Source organism: Thunnus albacares, chromosome 18, assembly GCF_914725855.1.
Source record: "Thunnus albacares chromosome 18, fThuAlb1.1, whole genome shotgun sequence".
NCBI lineage: Eukaryota > Metazoa > Chordata > Actinopteri > Scombriformes > Scombridae > Thunnus > Thunnus albacares.
The window spans coordinates 11,971,312-11,992,809 of record NC_058123.1 but is presented as its reverse complement, the minus strand read 5'-3'; the positions used below and the strand labels follow the sequence as shown (position 1 = coordinate 11,992,809).

At 38.4% G+C, this 21,498-nt stretch overlaps 1 protein-coding gene across 5 annotated transcripts in view; it reads right to left on the bottom strand.

Moving 5' to 3' along the window:
* Positions 1-446: 446 nt before the first annotated feature.
* ccbe1 (collagen and calcium binding EGF domains 1) overlaps positions 447-21,498 on the bottom strand; it is a 40,360-nt gene continuing 19,308 nt past the window's right edge. For 2 of the 5 annotated variants that reach the window (XM_044334551.1, XM_044334552.1), the window contains 9 exons: positions 13,332-13,384; positions 12,971-13,105; positions 12,146-12,283; positions 10,744-10,853; positions 8,307-8,415; positions 8,061-8,200; positions 6,140-6,175; positions 3,718-3,753; positions 451-3,339 (listed from right to left, as the gene is read on the bottom strand). In XM_044334551.1, the coding sequence (XP_044190486.1) occupies positions 3,064-3,339; positions 3,718-3,753; positions 6,140-6,175; positions 8,061-8,200; positions 8,307-8,415; positions 10,744-10,853; positions 12,146-12,283; positions 12,971-13,105; positions 13,332-13,384 (1,033 nt within the window). In that variant the 3' untranslated portion in view covers positions 451-3,063. Of the gene's footprint in view, positions 3,340-3,717; positions 3,754-6,134; positions 6,176-8,060; positions 8,201-8,306; positions 8,416-10,743; positions 10,854-12,145; positions 12,284-12,970; positions 13,106-13,331; positions 13,385-21,498 lie in introns of all 5 variants that reach the window. The other 3 variants (XM_044334555.1, XM_044334553.1, XM_044334556.1) reach the window with 3 other exon arrangements.

Genomic DNA, 21,498 nt, shown 5'->3' with positions numbered 1-21,498 from the left:
GAAAGGTGGTGAAGAAAAAATATAAATACTTAAGTACTGGCACCTTAAAATTGTACATTACAGTACAGTGCTTGTGTTAATATACATAGTTATATCCCACCACTGCATTTCATTATTTTACATCAGTAATGTCAGACAACTACAGCCTTGTTGTGATACAAGTCACATTAAGATGAGCTCCTGCTCATGCACCTGCTGTGAAATTTCTTTTTATTATATTGTTGTGGTGTAAAAGCTGGAAACATGCTATCATAAAAATAAACTTTTATTATGTTATAAAGACAAAGGTAATATAACTTGCACCCACAGGCCTACATTCTTTTTCTTTATAATGTATTAAGAAACAAAAAGTTATAACAAACCCACATACAATATAATAATTATTAATAATACTAATAAATGAGATTTACTGGGTGAAATATTTTAATTAGAAGTCATAATGTGTAAAATAAAAGTTCTCATGCTCACTTGACAGCTGTGATAAATCACTTTATTCTGCTGTGGCTGATGAATTATAATACAATATGAGAGCCTTGGAGCAGTGCTGATACATGAGACTACATGAGAGTTTTTTATTTTTATTGTGCGGTCTTGTTATTCATGAAAATAAAAAAGTGACATCACCTTGTTTTGGTCAAGCTCCCAAGTTTGTATCAGCAACTTCTCTTCTTCCAAGCAAAGGCAGAGTCAGATAAATGCAAGCCAGGAGCGAGAGAGTCAAAGGTGAACAAAAAAAAGTTTGAAATAACAAGTTTTATGACTTCAGAGAAGGCCTATCCAAAATCCGTTGGACACCCAACGCCAAAACCTCGTCCTCCCTTCGGAGGCCCAGCCTGCTCTGCCTCTTCCAGCTATGACATCATACCTCCATTCAGTATTTTACCTAAAAGTGCGGAAACCTGAGTGAGATTATGTTAAATAATAGTAAGGAATAGAGGAATATTATATTATATAATCCTATTTGTGTTGTGAGATATTGTACTTAGAATGGAAGAAAATAATGCATTTTCAGTGATGCTATTACACTTTTTTGTGTACTTTATTTGCATTTCTCTGTCAGTGCTTGTGACACAGTGATGATTCAGCCATACATCACATAATACCCGAATAAAGTAAGTTCTCTACAGTGATAACTGTATGTAAAGTCTTGAATATATGAGTAAATCTCCTCACTAACCGTAAGATGAATTCTTATAAATGTTCTGAGTCTTCAGCCTTAAAAATCAGCACATCTCATATTTTCTGGTTAGTTTCAGTGTGACTCATTTTACTCAGTAAGCCAAGTCCAACATTCATTTCTGCTGAGAAGAGAAGTGGAAATCTCCTAGCTTGCATAGCAATTCATTTATTTCCAAATGTTACGGTACTGCTGAACCAAGAACCTAAAAATGGGACGTTACCCAGAATTTTTTAAGTGTCAGTACGTTGGAGGCTTGGCTTTGAGAAGGTCTCCCTCTGGTGGAGAACAGAATCAAATCATGTTTGAAATTCAGTCAACTAACATCCACACACCCAACAACTGACTGCATACAGCCAGGAACATGGCCTGATTTTTGTTCCCCATAACCTAAAATGAGTTTAGACATGTATGTCGTTGCATTGCATTTCACAATTAGTGGGAAGGGTCATCACTCTGTCCTATTATGGAAGCATTGAATTGAACATTTCCTGCAGCAATTGAATTAAACAAGGGTTGGATTTAAAAGATAAATTCATAATTTTTCAAGTCTGTCTACCCCTATAAACACTGAAACAGGTTTTGCTTGCTTTAATCATTCCTTCTGTTCATACTGACCATTAAAGGATCCCTTAATGTGCTTCCTATGTAAGTGATGGGGAACAAATGTATTTAAGAGTTTATCTGAAACTAGTATGACGCTTCGGCCATCCAAATGAGTCAAATCCAGCAGATATCTTTCAAAGTTGTAGTTTTTTTAGTATCAAATTACCTCTTTTCATAACGATCCTTACACCTCAGCTCAACAGGAAAACACTGTCTGACCAGACACAAAGAGGGAATTTTATGCTAACAAGACTTTATATTTTAAAGATATCCACTTGATTTGACTAACCTGGACTGCTGAATATTATTTTCAGATTATATTATCTTCAGATAAACATTTAAATCCATGTCAGTACAAAAAGAGGGGGACTGATGCTGGTGCATTAGGAAGGGATCTTTTAATGGTCAGTATGAATATTACCTGTTTCAATGATCATATGGGCACCTGACTATTGTTTTAAGACAGACTTGAAAAATTGTGAACCTTTCCTTTATACTAATAATGAATAACATTGACAGGCTACTAAAGTTAAGTGGACAAAGACAGGGCCTGTGTGCAGAGAAATGAGTCAGCTTGTTATCCTTTGTGTCAGCATGTGTGTTCCATTTGGCATGTAGTATCTAAAATATGTAATGATTTACACATGCATTGTTTTTATCAAAAAATTATTTGAAGCCCAGACAAGAATTACAACTTGACACAGCGCATGTCAACATGACTACATCAGCAATAACAGTTTTGAAACAAATCTCAAGCGGCTTTGCAAGTATTCATCTTCATTAACTTGTTATTACTTTGCTGCCATGGCAACTGAACACTACAGTGAGGCGTTACAGATGGAGACTGAAGGCATTAGAGTCAGTACAGAGTCTTAACGCCCCAATCCAACATTCGTGCTGCTTTAATCCCTATTTTTAATTTAAGTATGATTATGTCAACTGATTCATCATTAAGAAATTGCTTACTTTCTTATTTATTTTGAGTGAAGCGGAATATATTGGCAAAAATAATGGGGTAGAACCGCTTTTATGGGAGACTTATTTAATGTGCTGTGGAGGAACCATATATTTCTGAAAATATAAAAAAAAATAAAAAACATGCATTTGCACAGTCTACTCATTCTGTTAAAAAATAGTCACACATAATCTTGTATAATATACAAAAATAAACATCTGTGATCAAAAAGGCATACAGTACATTCTGTTAAAAACCACTTAAATAAAAAAAGCAAACCACTTCAATATTTACACCTCACATAAAGTATTTAAATCCACCCTCCTCAGATATTCCAGTCAAAGTCTGTTCTCTGTGGTGCTGGTTTCCTCTTCTTGTTCTTCTTGGAGCCTCCGCCTGTCCGAGGTGGAGGCTCCTTGTAGTCCTCACCTGAGCCCGTATCCAGACTGTCTTGGTCGTCCCTCCAGCTGTCGGGGACAACGGGAAAGTCGTCTCCCGGAGAGGGCATCGGTCGACCGTACACCTTGCTCTGCAGGTCAGCAATATCGTTCCGGATGTCTGCCATCAGCAGAAGCAGGAAGTCAAAGGAGCCTGGAGGGCCCTACGAGTCAAGTACAACAAAGATATATTTAGCTGTTTATCTTTTTAATTATTGTGGAACCTTGATTAAAAATTACTCTCATTTTTAAAGAAACATGCTGACACGCTACATTTAATAGAATTATGACATATCTTCTGCCAGTTGCTACTGAGCTTTTTCTCATGATTTAACTTAGCACCATCAGTGTTTATCTAAGAGGTAAATATTTACTCTGTACCAGATACTATTTATGTTTGAGTCTGACAGTATCATTAACTGTGTCATTTAATGTCCAGAGTCCACAGTGGTCTGTTTTTCAGCTATGCTTTACTTTAAAAATAATGTTAACAGTAACAAGTTATAATAGTGTGGCATCAATATAGATAGCTGGTGTCTTACTGGTGGTCCGGCAAGCCCAGGAGCTCCTCTATCCCCCTGGGGAAAGAAAACAAATATTTAGCTTAGATGAATTACAGTGGGGGGAAAACAGCATGAGAAAAATTCATAATATTCGTGTTAGAGAGTGCTTTTTTAAAGCGTAAAAGGAAGGGAGAGAAAATTGAGATCATGAAAAGAGTGACCATGATTGCCTGTTGGATTAAAAAAGAAGTGAATCAATAAGTAGTCATAACACTATAAGAAAAATGCATTGTGTGACAAACCCACAGTCACATCAGAAACCAGGAGAGCTGGTTGCTCAAACTGTATTTTCATTTATTGCTTAGCCAGTTCAGAAACTATGCTCTGTGTATGTGTGCTGCTCACATAATATTAAACATACATAGTACATATAGCTTGACTGTGAAGAGTCATGGCAGCCTGTTGACCTACGGTAGCGTACACACGTTGACCTGACTACCGTGGTTGTTCACCAGGCTCAGGGTCACATTGGGGCTGTGAGTGTTTTGGCAGATGGTTTGGATTTGTTACTCAGAGAGACAGATTACCATCACCCTCCAATCTATCCACACAAACATCCCGGCTGTACTGAAAGAATACCAAGGTACAATGTTAAAAAGGCAGATGTACCTAAGTTGTTCCATACGTGATCCACAAGCTATGCAAACAGTGTTACGAGTATAACAAGAGCCAAGGGCTAACGCAAGATCAGAACAGCTTTGGCTTTTGTACCTCATACCTCTCTGAGTCAGTATGGCATGGATGACAGGTCATTGAAAGAGTAACACAATCTTTATTGATCAAAATTACAAGCTGTAATAAATCAAGAAACAGGTTGCAAATATTTTCCCCTGAGCAGGAGTTTTTTTTTATGATTCAAATTTAAGTTTTGTTACACCATCAAAACCAGATTCCTGTCTAATCACAGTCACTTCATGGTCTCCAAGTCTGTCATTTATTACCTGCCTGAACAACCTAAACTGGCTGCTTTCACTCTAAATTGATTCTGAAGCTCTGCTGGATCAGAGACATTTAAACTCTCCTTGAAGATCAGCTTCAGCACCAGCAGAGAAACGTTTAAGCCTCACTGCACAACCGACCTGCTGTACTTGTCACGGGTGAGGATCAAATTAAAGATTGACAGGAAGATGACTTTTATTTTTTAATAAAACTTTACTTTGTGGCTACTAGTCTTTGTTTCACCATTGTTGTCACGGACATGAAAACAACAGCTCCTTTTGTCGCAAGTGTGTATTCCCAATCTGAATGAGAGTGGACCAATGTCTCCAATCAGACATTCTTCTGAGCTCAGCAGCTTTTTAATTTTCAGCCTATGAATATCTCAGAAACGAGAAGGAAGGCACACACAAATCTGGTTTAATGCAAAAAAAATGTGAAAAATGTGAACACAAATCTCGCTGTAACCAGGATGGAATCTGCATTGTGCCTCCTTAATCTGAAGCTCAACCATCTGCTGGAGCCTCTTTTTTTTAACACTTTGCCTTTAGGCTTCCCAGGGAGGCAAAGCAGAGAAAAACATTCCAGTTAGCTTTTTGAAAGATGGTTACTACTCACTTACACCCATCAGACAATCTAAGGGAATTGTTCATGAAATCCATGTGATAATCCAGACAACTCCAATACCCTAGAGGTATCCAGAGTCTTCAAACTGGTGAGCAGGAAGAAGTTACTGGGTTGTTACTTGAACAGAGGTGCTGTTGGCCCCAGATCCTTGTGAACTGGGTCAACTCTGATTCAACAAGCAGGAGAAACAGGTGAGATAAATCATGTTTATCAGAGATTATGTCACTCTGAACAAATTGTGATCAGATAGTCAGATGATCTCAAATACAAGATTGTCCTGTACCATGTTTGAACCTATTCATGGCTACTGAGGGACCAAATAACAATGCTCTGCTTGTCTTCATATTGAGGATCTGTTCCACCAAATCGTGTTCTTTTGGTCTTTCTAATCATTGCCAACAAGAGCATTAAAATTGTGCAAATTGCTGTTGGGCACATTACTTTTCCTCTGCGCAACTTGTAGTAACTTGCAGTTAAGTGATTTTATCATCTGCATGTGTAGCATCCAGCTGAGGATTTCTGAGTATCCTGGCACCTATACCATCTGGCGAAATGGAGAAACAATTAAGCTATTGAGAAACATCTTTTGACAGACATGGTGTTGGCAGTTGAGCCAAATGTATCTAGTTGGTACTTCTGAACCTTCTGCACCAACTTCATTTTCTTTCCTTTAAGAGAGGCCAAGTTCAATGAGCCAAGAGTGCTGCCAACATGAATGACTCCTCAGCCCGAGGGGCAATGCGCAGGACCCCTGCTCTTCAAGAGAATTTTTGTTGTCTAAGAAAAGTTACATTTTTAAACAGATAGGAAAAGGTTAGAAAATATCAGCTGACCTCACCTTCAGGCCATCTTTTCCTGGTGCTCCTGGAGGCCCCTGTTAAATAAAAAGAAAAGTATTTCATATTTGTCTGTTTCCTCCCACGCTCCCACACTCCCAAGACATACAAGTCAGTTGGACTGGATACAGTTACGTGCCTATGAGTGTGAATATGCCTGTGATTGTCTGTCTTGCTGTGTTAGTCTGATGACGTGCTGGTGACTTGTTGATGGTGTTTTCCTACCTTCTGTCCAAACAAAGATGAGTAAATATTTGATTCATTATTTTCACAGGAAACTCATCTACTTTAAATCTTTTTTGATACAACACTGACATCTTCATCGTGTTCCACCAACAGAGATTATCCAAGATTAACTGTGTGCCTGCCTCTGGGCCAGTTTTGAGTGACTTCAGCCCAATGGTAAAGAATGCTTTGATCTCCTTCCTGGGATAATCATCATTAAAAAAGTGTGAAGATATTGTATAGAGGCCAATATTCAGATCAGTACCAAGCCTCTGAGTCACACACTATCCCACATTCATCATCTATGAAACCCAGACATGCCGTCAAACACATGTGACCTGGTGGCCAAACCTCATAACTGTGCTCAGAATCCAATCGGTATTTGTGTGGTGAGAGGGACAACTCCCTCTGAAGTCAGATCTCACAAGCATGTGCAGTAACGAAATGAATAGGCTGTGAACATAAAGAGCCGTGAATTAAAACACACATTCCCATGTCACACACACAGAAACACACACAAAACTATGGATGACTTTATACTATGTGTAGGGGCGGTTGTGGCTCAGAAGGTAGAGCGGGTTATCCACTAACTGCAGGGTTGGCGGTTCAATTCCCTAGGTCTTCCTGTCCATGTGTCAAAGTGTCCTTGAGCAAGATAATGAACCCTAAGTTGCTACCGAAGGTGAGGCCAGCGCCTGGCATGGCAGCTCTGCTGCCATCGGTGTGTGAGTGTGTGTCTAAATGGGTAAACGAGAGGCAAACATTGTAAAGTGCTTTGTCTGATAAGGTAGAAAAGCGCTTTATAAGTGCAGCCCTGCTATTTACTATAAAAACAGTGTTCCAGACCTTTTGTTTTGGCACCATGCAGTGTGTGATATGACTGATTGCAGGTGTTGATAGTTTAATTTATCAATAACTAGACTGCATAAATACTAGAGCTTTAAAATGTAGAAATATATCACGATGAACACATCCTGCACATTCTTGATTCGGATCCCACACATCAACACGAGAGGTTCACACTCGCAGGCAAGATGAGGCAGTGCACTAAAACACAGCAAGCCAAAAAAAACAACTAAAAGCTGTAAATGGATTCAGTTTTCTCTGTTGTTGTTGTTGCCATTACCAAATGTCATCCTTTTTCACCTCACAAAAGTGTTTCTTTAAGAGTATACGCTGGTTTTTGATGTCTTCTTGAAATGTGTCAGATGAAACACAAGCGATACATCCAACTCATGCTCTCTTCATAAAATTAAATCAATCACAGCTCTCAAGAGGCCCGACTCAAGATGCAGGCTTACTAAATTATCTGATGATTTTGGTGAGTAAAACCCAGAACCTCATAAAATCTGGAACACAGACTAAAGTAAATAAGTTCAAGGTTTTACTGTATTCAGTGCTGCAATCCAGATTAATTTAGTAATTCTGCCTTGTGATACAAAGCAGAAGTATGGAGCTGAACCAACTGAAAATGAAGACAAATTTGGACGTAAGAAACGGGTGTACTGTTTTCTAGACTTACTTAATGCAGTAGAGGTCAGAGACAGAGTACACATATTTAGGCTATACTTAGCCTATGCTGTGATTTATGAGGAATATAAGAAATTAAATTCTAGGATCTAAAATGCTAAGTAAATCTTTCTCCTTAAACACAATCACTTAAAATAATTGTGAAGAAAAGGGTAAACATCAACTGACCACAGGTCCTCTGGGGCCCCGTTTAATGTGGGACAGGTCTGGTGTGGGTCCAATGGGTCCCATCAAGCCCCTGGGTCCAGGAGGGCCAGGAGGGCCTATCAGTCCTGCAAGTCCTGGAGAGCCCTCTGGTCCTGGATCTCCTAAAATGATCAAGACTGATTGAAGACAACTGAAGTAATCACAGCAGATACCATCCTTACTCTGAATATGACACTGTTTCATCATCTTTAGGTTTACGTGTCTTACCTGGAGGACCAGGAAGACCTGGAGGCCCTGTTAAGAATACAGGCGATGTCAAGATTTTCTCACTGGTCATCTGCTCAGGGACATCAGCACTGTTTGACAGCATGGCCATCTTAAATAAGGATGTAAAGAAAAAGACTGAATGGACAGAACCAAGTAAAGAACATAGCTAACATAAATTAGCTAGCTAACATTTTCTCATGGGATGAAATTCTTTTTTTTTCATCATAAGTGATAGCAAACATATAAAGGCCTTATTACACAGTTCCAGCATTTGGTTGTCATTCCTGAAATGGGTTTACATACAATGATTCATAAAGGTGATGCACTGTCAAATAGGACAGGGAAATTACACACTCAAGTAGGGGCCAACCTCAAGTAACATTATGTTAAAATCGTATATCCTGCCAAAGATGAAAGCTGATCTTCCATCTGCACCACGCTACAAGCTGTAACCCAGCCAGATGGAGGGCCAGGCAACCCCTCTGCATTATTCAGCATGACCAGGAGAGCTCCTGCTCTGTATGCTAAGTGACATCCTTGAGAAGAAGTTGTCTTTGATCTCTGTATAACATCGTGTGGATCTGGCAATCCCAGAGGGAAACATGTGAAAGACCTTGCTATGCTGAAAGGGCCAACAAATCAGAATTCATGCGCACAGACGTAGAGGCATATGCTCACAAACACTCACACACACACACATGCACACACACGTTATGCAAGACTGAGCATTATGCAAGATTGTAGCCTGTGACCTTGGGCACAGGTGTTTGAACCACAATGTATTCCTAAAGTTATACTCTAACCTTCCCGTGATAACAATAAATTAGAATATACTTTCTCATATACTAAAATAATGCACAGCAGTATTATATCATATACTAACATAAAGGGAAAAAAAGGCATATACAGTATAGTTGCAGGAGCTCATAGACCACACAGCTGGAAGCAATATATTATGTGTTACAGTCGAGGGTGTTGAGTGCCACTGTTGACAGACTCGGGCTCAGATAGATTCAGACGCCTGTGATTACACAGAGTGAAACTTAACCCCCCTGTTGAGTTTCACACAAATTGCTGACCAATTCACATTTACAAAGAAATCAACCTACACTAAAAAAAAAAATTTGCAGGCATTTTCTTTTATTAGGAAATAAAGAGCTATACTGCATCTCAAGAGACTTGTAAAAAAATTGCGCGCTGTTGATTCTGAAATACTGTCAGGTATGGACTCCCTGGAGATACAGTGAGATCTTCAGGTGGTGATAAAGAAACAGAACAGCTCTGCAGATATTTACATTCAGCTGAAACATGAGGGTGTGTTTACTGCCTTTCTGTGGTTAACCACACAAGAAAAAACTGCTGCAGGATTGTGACTAAAGATAAAAATGTGCAGTATTTCAGGTAAATTGCATAGATTTGATTTCATATTTCTTATGGGGCCACATTATGAAAAAAACATTTTTTTCATTGCTTGTGCTTATATATTTGGGTCTCTGATGTGCCTTCTAACACACAAACAGTGAAATAAGACCACCCAGTCAATTTGTTGTGGGCTGGCTTGCTCTGTGCTCTTGTGATTCGACAAGCCATTCAGATGTGATGCCCCTTCTTACATCACAAAGAGCGAAGCTAAACTAAGCTACTAAGCTAACTAAGCTAAGCTAAAGGCGAAAAAGAGCCACAGAGCCACTGCTTGCCGACAGATGGCTGCTGAGCCCCGGCAAGCTCTGCAAGAGAGAACAGGCCAAGGAGCAGAGCCTTAGAGTCCTGCTGCTGTCTTCTGGAGGAATAAACACCCAATTGTGCTCTGATCTGGAGTAGTTTACCGGCAGGAAGAGTTTGTCTTTTAAACTTTTGGGATTAAGTGGATTTATCTTCAATCTAGCTGGAGCTAACACCAGAGTCACAAACACTTCAGCTGTACTCTGTAATTTTAAAGTTGTATGTAGACATTTATGTGTATAAATAATAATGTTGCTGCCATATTTATGCTTTAAGAGGACATTATTTTGAGTGTGGATGGAACAGCTACAATGTTAGCATAGCTCTGATCGATCTGAACTCCATTCAAAAAACAAGCATTTTAAAAGTTGTTTGCTTGTTGTCTTGTGGACAGACCTGACAATGGATGAATTCAGGCTTTTTATGAATCAACATCATGATGTAGTTATTTCGGCATCCTTTTGATCCGTTTATTACAATTAAATCACAGCTAAATCTAAGTTTATTTACACTCAAACTGGCCGTTCTGAAAAGGGCTGTTTAGACAGGATGAAAAGGCCGCTGTGGTGCTTGATCCTTGAGGTATTTTGAACAAAGCATATCCGATATATTTTATTAAGACCCCAGGCAACTGTGTTAACCTGTGGAAAAGGGGTATAATCTGGCCCCTTTAAGATAGAAATGTGTGGTTTTTGTTATTGTTTGTGACCTTTACCTTCTGTTTAAGCTGCAGGACAGACATCTTGATCTGGTGGAAATCGTCACAGGTGGCTGAGCAAGTTCCAGCATTCATCACATTGTCAGATTTCTCAAAGAGATGCACTGCTGGAAGTTGGGGGGGAAAAAAAAACATGTTTCTGTCACAGAAGTTACCTGACAATGTTTCTTTCAGAGAATGCCCAGAAAAAAAGTTTTAAAATATCACCTCACTTACTGAATAAATCAACAGATGTAGATTTTTTATTAATGTATAAATCTACACATACTATTAAATATTGTGTTAAAGCAATCCGACTGACAGAACTATAATATGATAACTGTCACGACACACATGGGACTATTTCTGTAAAATTATAATGCAAATAAGTATTTAGTGAATTTCAACAACCAAAAGTACCAAACTGGAGGGGTCTAGTCATGCGGTTTTGCATTGCTTTGATGACAGTTTGATGGGTCGTTGCAAACTGTGAGAGTCAATTTAGGGGATTTATGGGACTTGCACTTTAACTCTGCAACTCTATCATTTGCCAGACAAAATGTTGTGGGTCACTTAACATTCTTGATTTAGACAGGAAGGTGCTGTAGTAAATGTGTCAGAGCCTTAGGGAAGTGCACTCTGACTACTGGCTCTGTTGGATGTAAAACAATACAATATTTGAACACATTTTAACATTTTTGAGGAGAACTTGGCGTAACTCAAAGTACTCAGAGGTCAATTTATGATTAAATTCACAACATTGCTTTCTTGATTTATCACCCTCATTCACTCCACCACTCTTTGATCAGAAGCCACATGAAACATTGAAGTTTAAGCAGTTTAAGTGAACAATCTTGATGTTTGTTTCTATCTTGGAGTAGAATGGGCCCTCCTCTTAGAATGCATAAATTTAATGGATGAGTGTCTGAACACTATTTTTCACCACTGTGTTATAACGCAGTGGGACATAAAGCAGGAACATGACTATATGTACCATAATTTCTCACTCTCCAACTTCTCCTGAATTGTTATAGTAGGTAATAGAAGATAAGCTCATGGGAGGAAGTAGCAAATCTGCAGCCTCTGACCGCTTCACTGGCGACTGAATCCAGGGCAAATGTCTTTTTTATCGCCTGGATCATTTGTGATGTTTTCTTCAAATGCATCCAGCAAATCAGAGAGAAGCAGGAATCACAGGGGTAGCAGTAACTTTGGGAGACATAACTGTTCTGACATGCACAAGGAGCTGGGATGTGTAATGACTACCAGGTGTCTTTGTTTGCAATACCCCCTTCTCTCTTTCCTTAGCGCGCACGCACACACACACACACCGAATAACAATGTGTGGTCACCTCCACATCACAGTCAGATGTGCCCTTGAATAAAGAGAGAATGTCTGAGTAAAAATACTGTTACTCACCTCTCTCCCCCTTGGTGCATGTTTTCCCATCTTCTTCCAGGAAATAGCCTTTCTCACACTCACAGCTGTAGCTCCCCACAGAGTTGATGCAGATTTGAGAGCATGTAGTCATGTTTTTGTCTGCACATTCATCAATGTCTATACGTTGCAGTGACACAGAGAGACAGAATTAGGACAAGTAAATTAAAGGAAGACAAAAACTCTTTCAGTTTGACATTTGCAAAATAAAATGCAGAGTCTGGAAGTATCTTCAATCTTATACCGTTGCCATCATGTTGGAGAGTGTATGAAAATAAACTGCAGCATTCAGTAAAAGGATAGAGTCAGTATGTGACTGTAATTAACAATGTGATGTATAAAATAACATTTTAATTGATTAATTTAACCTTTATGTAGACAAGATGGTTGAATGAGAGCTGTCAACTTTTAAAGTGTAAAAAAAATAGAAAAAAAACCCCCCTGAAATCAAAACATGCAAAACTGCAATTAATGTTAAAGATACAAAACATAAAATAGACATCAAACTAACAATAATGAATGAATATGAGCATGATGTAAAGGCCAGAAAAGAAGAGATTTCAAAAAAGATTTCGAAAAGAGCAAAAGAAATTGAGTGATCAAATTCATCATTCTGCTGCAGTTTATTCCATCTGAGTGGAGCAGAATCTTTAAAGGCTTATTGCCAAGCTCAGTTTTGAAATTGGAAATCACCCAAGTTTGACATCCTGTGCTGCAGAATTGCTGTTAGAACGCTTTCACTTGCTATAAACATCTTCTCATTTTAACAGAGGAATTGACTTGATGAGGTGTTGTACAAGGACTCACCCAGACAGTAGGGCTTCTCTCGGTTTCTGTGGCGCTCACGGTCGTAGCGGTAGCCAGGGTAACAGGTGCACACCACTCGACCAAAATGGTCAGTACACTGTTGCTCACAGGGGGCGCCAGCACACACGTCATAGTCTACAGAAATAAATTAAGCATTTCATCTATCTCTCGGTTTATATTTTTCCGCAATCATGTCATGGGTCATTAAACATCCAGTAAAGGTTAAAACAAGAGAAAGTTAAATGAAGTGTATTGAAGGACCTACATGTACGATCTTATGGGACATGATGGGGGAGAATTCAAAAAAAACATCACAAATACACAAGGCAGACATCCAAACAGTTTGGCAAGATTTCCCTACCTTCAGGAATGCACTGGCCCAAGACAAACTTAAAGCCCTTGCAACATTTCTTTCTGAAAGACAGCAAAAGAACATGCATATATGTAAGAAGACTAATCCAAAATACTTTAACATTCACACAGTAGGTCCCATCTTTCCATATGATGTGCATAATATTTGACATGTACCATTAATATAGATCTGAAGAATTTGTTATGATCCAGCGATTCAGTCTGTTTTTACAATCGTGTCCGTTAATGTGGGAAAGATCTCCAAAAAGATAAATGTGGCCAGACTACACACTCACACACACACACACAGGTTTGTGCAGCTATCCTTGAATCCATTCACTTTGAACAGCCTAACCCAAACACTAACCCTAACCATAACCATTTCATGACTAACCTTAACTGGGAACGACGTTTTGCCGCATTAAGACCGGACTTTGGTCCCCATGAGGACTACTGGTCCTGGCAAAGTCAGTGTTTATACCAGAAACGGTCCCCAAGAGGTAACAAAAACGCGCACACACACATAAACACACACAGACTGCAGGTCTCATTGCTGTGTCTGGCCTGCTGTGGCATGTTCGTTCATGTCTGATGATTCCTCTGAATTACAGTTAAAATCCCCTGTTGGGTTGACTATGCTGAATGTGCTGGTTTTTCCAGTTTCTCTTGAATATTTCTCTTTTTAATTCCTGTTATGACCCAATGCTGAACTTTAGCATTCTTGTATTTTCTACTTTTTCTTTCCTGCTCACTTGTATATTTATTTTCTTTAAATCCTCACCTTTTCCATTGTAATCCATACATTTACTAAATGTATGGCAATGATAAATGGATGATAAAAGGCATTACTCTTTATCCAAATGGTTTACATGTGTATTTGTGTGTTTGTGTGTGTGTGTGTGCGTTGGAGGGGGGGCAAGAGAAAACAATGACCTTTCCTTTTACATCTTCTCTGTTGCATGATTTCTTCCAACATCTGTGGTAAGTTATTTTTTATTATTCTTATTTTATTAATACCATCTAAAATACTTCATTGTTGCAATATTTTATTTGTCACATCATCGTGATGTATTCATTCCTCGCTAACACTCAGCAAAGTGCTACCAGGTGTTGCTTTCAAACAGGAGGTGATAAAAAAAATCCAATTGCACCATGAAGTCATGGCAATACAGTACAGTCACACTTTGATAGTGGTACTGAAAAATGATTACTTTGTAATGCTTTGCAGCTTTTATTCAGATGCAGTTATGATGATCGGGGCATTATATCTGGAAATTCTCCCTTCTGTGCTCATCAGCATTGAGCAAAATAGCGGCAATCTATTTATTCATATATTTAGGTCTGAAAATACTGTATGCACATCCCAACATAATATCAGGTATGTAAGCAAAACAGCAAAAACAATCTTAAGGGAAAAGACGCTACCAAAAAGTCGTATTTCTACTTAATAAATCGACTTTTTGGGAGCATCTATTCGGTGTGCAGTCACTTATTTATTTAATTTATTTGGGTAACTTGACTCATCTGAACTCAACCAGGTTATCCATAAAAAACATGACCAAGAATCTACAGCCATGCTAGCTGCTCTGTTAGGCTTTACTTACTGTAGGCACAGTAATGCTTTGAGATAAATGCTAATGTCAGTATGCTAATATGCTCACAATGACAATATTACAGTAACATACTGATGTTTAGCAGGTACAATATTTACCATGTTCACCATCTTAGTTTAGTGTGTTAACCACCGTGAGGCCGATGTCAATGTTATTAGTTTTTCAAGTATTTGGTCATAAACGTAAGCATTGGACAAATTTAAATAATGACTGGATCAGATGGAAAGTTAAAGGATCACAAAAGTTGTTAATTCATCCTGACGGGACATGAACGTCTGTATGAATTTTCATGGCGATCCATTCAATGGTTGTTAAAAACATTCACTCAGATCCAAAAATGTCAACCTCATGACGGTGAAAAATTCAAGGGATCACTGAAGTCAGTTGGCTTCATCTCTGGGAACCATGAATGTCTGCGTAAAATTTCATGGCAATCCATCCAATAGTTTAATGTTGCCATGTCTAAAGCCCCGCCACTGGCCAGGATATAAACTGAACGCCTGCTCGTAAACACCAAGAACATGAGAAGATATGAAAGGAAATAATTTGAATGAATGCATGAGGAAAAGTGAAAAAAAAGCAGGACATGCTATCCATCAACAGTTAAAGTGACACATTGCAGATTGATCTTTGAGCTTTCTTACCTAGATGGCCCTTTAGAGACTTTGGACAGAATCAGGGTGCACGGTACATTTTGAAACCAATGATCTCTTAATCCAGTGTCAGTTTCTCATCCTATGTAGTAAGATTTTCCATTTTGCTACTTCAAAGTTTATTTATGAGCCAAAGGAACCAAATGGTTGTGTCTTCTGAAATAACATCATCACAGAAATATTATCATGGTAAAAAAAAAAAAAAAAAGATAAAGCTTGGCAGTGAATTACTTCGCTGACTCTGCACCACTGCAATTCAATGGGTCTACTTTCTACAGCTGATTGCTTTTATAGTCATTTTATCCTTCACATTACAGGATATACAGAGCAGCCAAGTGTCATTCACCACCATAAGAGGGGCTGTGAGGACCTCCCTCACTGCACTTGAGGCTCTCACTGAAGAATATTATGTAACCTGCAACAATCTCATTTTAAGTATTTGCTGATGCTCAACACTGTAGCTCCTGCGGGTAGTTAATGTAGAGGAGGAACAATTCACCGCTCAGGGGGCCCTCCATGACACATTGCAATTCAGTTTGTTTGCATGCATATAAATATACTGTGTGTATATGCGGTGTGGCTGTGTTTCATTAAGTGCGATGTACTGACAGAGGGACAGATGAATGCATAAACTGTATATACAACTCAAATTAAGTGAGTTTAAGTGTTTTGTACATGTGTCTTCAAGGACCTTGTGTAAGAAAAAAAACTATTAACATTAAGAAATTGGCACAGTTGACAACAGGTAAAACACTTCCTGACATATTTCACAAATACCAATATAGTATTTTTCGCCATGCTAGCAGCATGGCTCTATGGATGACAATGTTGACTGAAATATTGCAACAATTATTGGATGAATTACAAAAGAATACGGTACAAACTTTCATTATCCCCAGAGGACAAATCCTACTGACTCTTGGTGATCCTCTGGTTGACTTTTGTGCTGTGTGGAGTGAGTTTTCCTATGTTTTCCGAGGTTTTTACATATTTAGTGAAATAACTTGACATCTACAAGATGGATTGGCACAAAATTTTGTACAGACATTCAGGTTCCCAGATGATGTATCCTGGTTTTTCCTCTAGCTCCACCACATTTCTGGTTTTGAGTGAAATGTCTCGGTAACTATAAAATCGATTGGCGTGAAATCTGCTCCAGATATTAAAGCTCCCTAGAGGATCAGTTCTAATAACTTTGGTGACCCCCTGACTTTTCACTAGTGCCATTATTAGGTCAAAATTTAATGTTTCCAATACTTTGGTTTATGACCAAATACCTACAACTCTAATGACATTACATTAGCTAAAGAAACCACTTTGCACTAAACACATACTTTGTGCAAATAGTGTGCTAACAGGCTAAACTAAGAGGGTGAACATTACACCTGCTAAACATCAGCATGTTAGCATTGTCACTACTGTGAATGTGTTAGCATGCTGGCCTTTTATTACCTCAAAGCAATGTTGTGCATATGTATAGCCTCACAGAGCCACTGGCTGGTTTTCTATTGGTTTTCTTAATAAGAATGATATTTTAAAATTAGTGTTTTTTGTTGTTTGAACTAAATTGTTTAATTTCTGATGTGCTTTTTTAGTATATTTGTTATATAGGTACTGTATGCTAGTTTGTTAAAGTTAGTTACTGGAACAACAAGAATGATTTTATAAATGTATTTATAAAGCATAAAAGATCTGCATTTTCTTTTTTTTCTTTTTTCTTCTTTTTAGGATGGGCCACAATAATTCTTCTATAAACTGCTATACCAGTGCACACCAAATGGTGGATATTTATTTCCATGTCTGTTGTTTAATAGTGTAAGTTATTATATTCCAAATATGTTGCAGTGGTTTTGGGTGGGAGAGGCTACGACACCCTGAGAGAGTTGATCTGAGGCTGGTTTCCTGTGTGACTCAATATTTCATGTCACAATAACATCCCCATGAGGACAGAAGGCACTTATAGCAAACAACCAGCTTAGGAAAATAACCGGGTTTGGTTGAACAATCATGATAAAACAAACATCTATGTCCGTCTCCAAAAGATCATGAAAGAGGCAACAACATCCCATGGAAACTGGATCCATATCTGTGTTGAAGTTCAGTTTTACTGTGCTGTATGTTTTATTAAATTACCATGCTAATTGATTCTCAATACCGTAATATTCTACCTTATTGTCCTTTCTCTCATTATATCATTAAATAAACAAGACTGAAATCCAAGTGGTGTTGGGTTACTTTGTGGATTAAAGCACTTATTAAAACACAATTTAAGTATTATCTCGCATTTTCCATTTATATAAATTGATTTAATTTAAAACGGTTGATTCCTTATGTTATCCTTTTGTTAACCTTTTATATTTTGACATGTTGACTTGAAAACAGGCAGACAGGGAGAGGTTGACACGCACAACCACGATGGTAATGATATGACCTGTCTTCAAGTTAAAACAACATGCCTAGTAAAGACTCTGGGTGATGGATACTAAGCTGAAGGTCAATGCACTGAAGCAATACAATAACCTCAAACTAACAACATCATTTGAGTCTGGGGGTGGAAAATCTGTCAGGCCTTTCATATGAAGGATCTGATATGAAGATAAAATGCTGATGTATAGATGTAACTATATGCTTTAGACAGAGTTTACAACATACTTAAATGCTGATTTGACATTTAACTGCCATAGACTTTTCTCAAATGGCATATTGGGCTGCAATTGCTTGCAAATGCAAGTGTTTGCAGTCCAAACACACCTCTCCTGGACAGTTAAGTGTTTATGTAGCTTGGGGTAAAATAGTGATGTTTTCCGATGGTTAAGGCCAAGTTAACTCTTTTAGAAGTAACTCTTTTAATAAATGCAGTTTGTATGAAGACTGTGAATGAACTCTCCAACCCCTGCTAGACAGCACTGATGCTTAAATCGAAAAGGATATAATTCTTTCCAAACAGCTTTGTCTAGATTTAAACAACTGTCTGAGTCAATATCTGGCATCGATCCCCCCGAAGCTACTTAACAGTCCACCTCAGCTCCCCTCACAACAGCAGAAACAGCTCAGATTAAAGTCACTCTCCACAGTGACACACCAGGGGACAGTCACAGAGCATGTTTTTAATGTTCTTTTTGTTGTTTTTCTTACTTTCCAAAAGATGGATCTTGCAATAATTAGAGATGTAACTCTTCATAATATTCAGTACACAAAACAGGACCATGCTGTGTCATGGTGCACAGCTCCTTAGCACCTTTCAAACAACAGCTAAGAATACAAGCCTGTTAGCTGCTCATGTATTTCATGCAAATTGGCAAATAAATTCAAAACACACGTGGAGTTCATTAAAATTCATGAGTGAGAGGACGAGGGGAAAGATACCCTAAATGCACTCATGACACTTTTCTACAAGAATATCAACTACCTTTTGACTCCAGACACACTAATCTGTGAGCACTGCACTTGTTCAGAATAATCAGGACATCACAGACAATCTGATTGTTTGGCCACCTGTGCCTTTTTTCACCTAAAGGTTATTTCATTTTGCTAGTGATCCATATCACTTTACAGGGGCCCCCTGAAATCTAGACATAGATTAGTCTGACCTCAGTTACCTCAGGTTAACCACAAGCACTCTAATTACCTTATAAACAGAGGACCTCCCCTGAACATGCTGGACCGGCATGTCGAGGCTTTGTTTTGTGATGAAACACACTAATTCACACCAGCACATGTGAGTAAAAGTGGAAGCAACTACAGAATGAATAAAAGTCAAAAAAGCGCACGTACAGTACATGCACCTTCACACAAGGGGCCCTGTTCTTAGCCACATCCCAGCATGCTCTTCTGTCTAACAGGCATAACAATTACAAAACTAATGGGTAACACACACACACACATGCACACAGCTGTGAGCGTGCAGTCTCCTCAGTGGACGCTTATTTGTCTAGCAAATGCTGCCAGTGATACACAATAACACGTCTGCATTCCACACAAGAGAAGATGTTTACCAAAGTGGAGAGGACACAATTTCTACACTCATGCTGATTAGCCTGCTCAATCTGAGCAGAGAGGATAAGTGCGGCATAAGAGATACACAAATCAGTCAATAATTCAGTCATTTTGATAATATTGTAATCACCGTTTTTTAAACAAAAATGTCAAACATTCTCCAGTTCCAGCTCCTCAAATGAGAGCAAATTGAATATCTTTGGACAAAACAAGCAATCTGAATATTATTCACAATTTCTGGACATTTTATAGACTAAATGAGATTGACTAATCAAAAAAAATAACGATTGACAGATTAATCAGTCATGAAAATAATCAGTACTTGCATTCCTAAAGCATTCAAATGTATTGCCTTGATCTTAATTTATTTTAATTATCCACATATTGTAGATTTTTGTGGCAAGGTGCTGCATGCTGCACTGTAGCATAATGAGAAAACAAAGGCTTCGAGCAGAATAATAAGGAAATGAGGGTGAGGTTAATATTGATAATTATAAGGATTTGGGAATTGAGAAAACAAAATCAGCTAATATGGCTGAAAGGTTTGTTGAACTTTTACACAGTTTGCACATGAAGTAATATGTATCTACAATATGTCATTAGTCAAGACAGATAAAATAATTTAACAGGGTTTAAAGGTTTCATATACATTAAATGTATTCCTTCCTATAGTAAAAAAAAAGTTAATGTATGTGGGAAACTTGAAACACACATGTTCCCATCAGATAACATCATTTGACTGAAAAAAATGCTGACAGAGTTTCTGAGATAATCACGAGTTGCAGTCCAAGTGTTTTATAGTGCAGCTGATCTTCTCCTCACTGTGTTTACCATCAACTTCCCGAGAGATGTGATCTGACTCTATCCAAAAATCAGAGTGTCCAAGGAGTCTTCATGGATCATTTTCACACTAGTCCTCATGCTCCACCTCTATACTACCTCACGCTCAGTCTCAGCAAGAAGAGGCTGCAGGTTTTTCCATGAAACTCCTCCGCAACATGTCACTACTGACGAGATCACGGTGGCTCCAGCCTTACACTGCCAAGAATTTTGTATGAGTCTTAGTCAGCTGATTCTTTTGCAAAACCTGCAACGAAGGCACAACCCATTCAGTATGTTTGCATAAAACCATCTGTTAGATCAGACCTTTCCTCATCAACAGCAGCTCTGCCCCAAATTCTTTTTCAAGCTCCAGTCTCTTGTCTGTACTGCAGTCTGCACTGTACTCTTCAGCCTTCAGTTCCTTCATCTCACACATATGGAGTCTCCTCAATGAATTCTCCTATGTCACCCCCTTCTTATAACAGTTAATATTAAATCCAAAACCGTGGCGCTGGCGTTCTAGACAACAATTTAATCCACAACACAACTGTTCATCTTTTCATGCACTCTACAAATACAGTATACTGCTTACTTAGTATTCAGTACCCTCCACTAGCGTTGTAAAAAGAAAAACTTGTTTGCTAAACCATCCTGAACTTTTCAGTTATCTCCAATTCAAAGGTGGTTAGATAATGCTGTGCAGAAAAATGTGTCACAGATACATCAAATTGTACAAATGGTCCTGATATGGCATTCAAATGTTTCACTCTTATCTTGAAGAAGAACAGAGCTGAAAGAATGATTGCCTGATGTGTTAGGAAAAGAAAAATAACCCCAGTGTTTTAGCAGTGAGAGAAGCTCACAAGGGATAATGACACAAATGATAATCACAGGTATTGTGAATAGAAATGTTAGGCATGTGAGACATGTGCTTTGCTGTTTGACCTTTCTAAAAAAATACTATACATTTAGAAATGTAGAGTGTAAGTAAACAATGATGCTTCTGTATACAGTACTACTCTGAGTGCATCAAGTCGTTGGTGTTACTTGCTACTACTGGTTGTTGAATGAATCTCAGTAAATATTTGTCCTT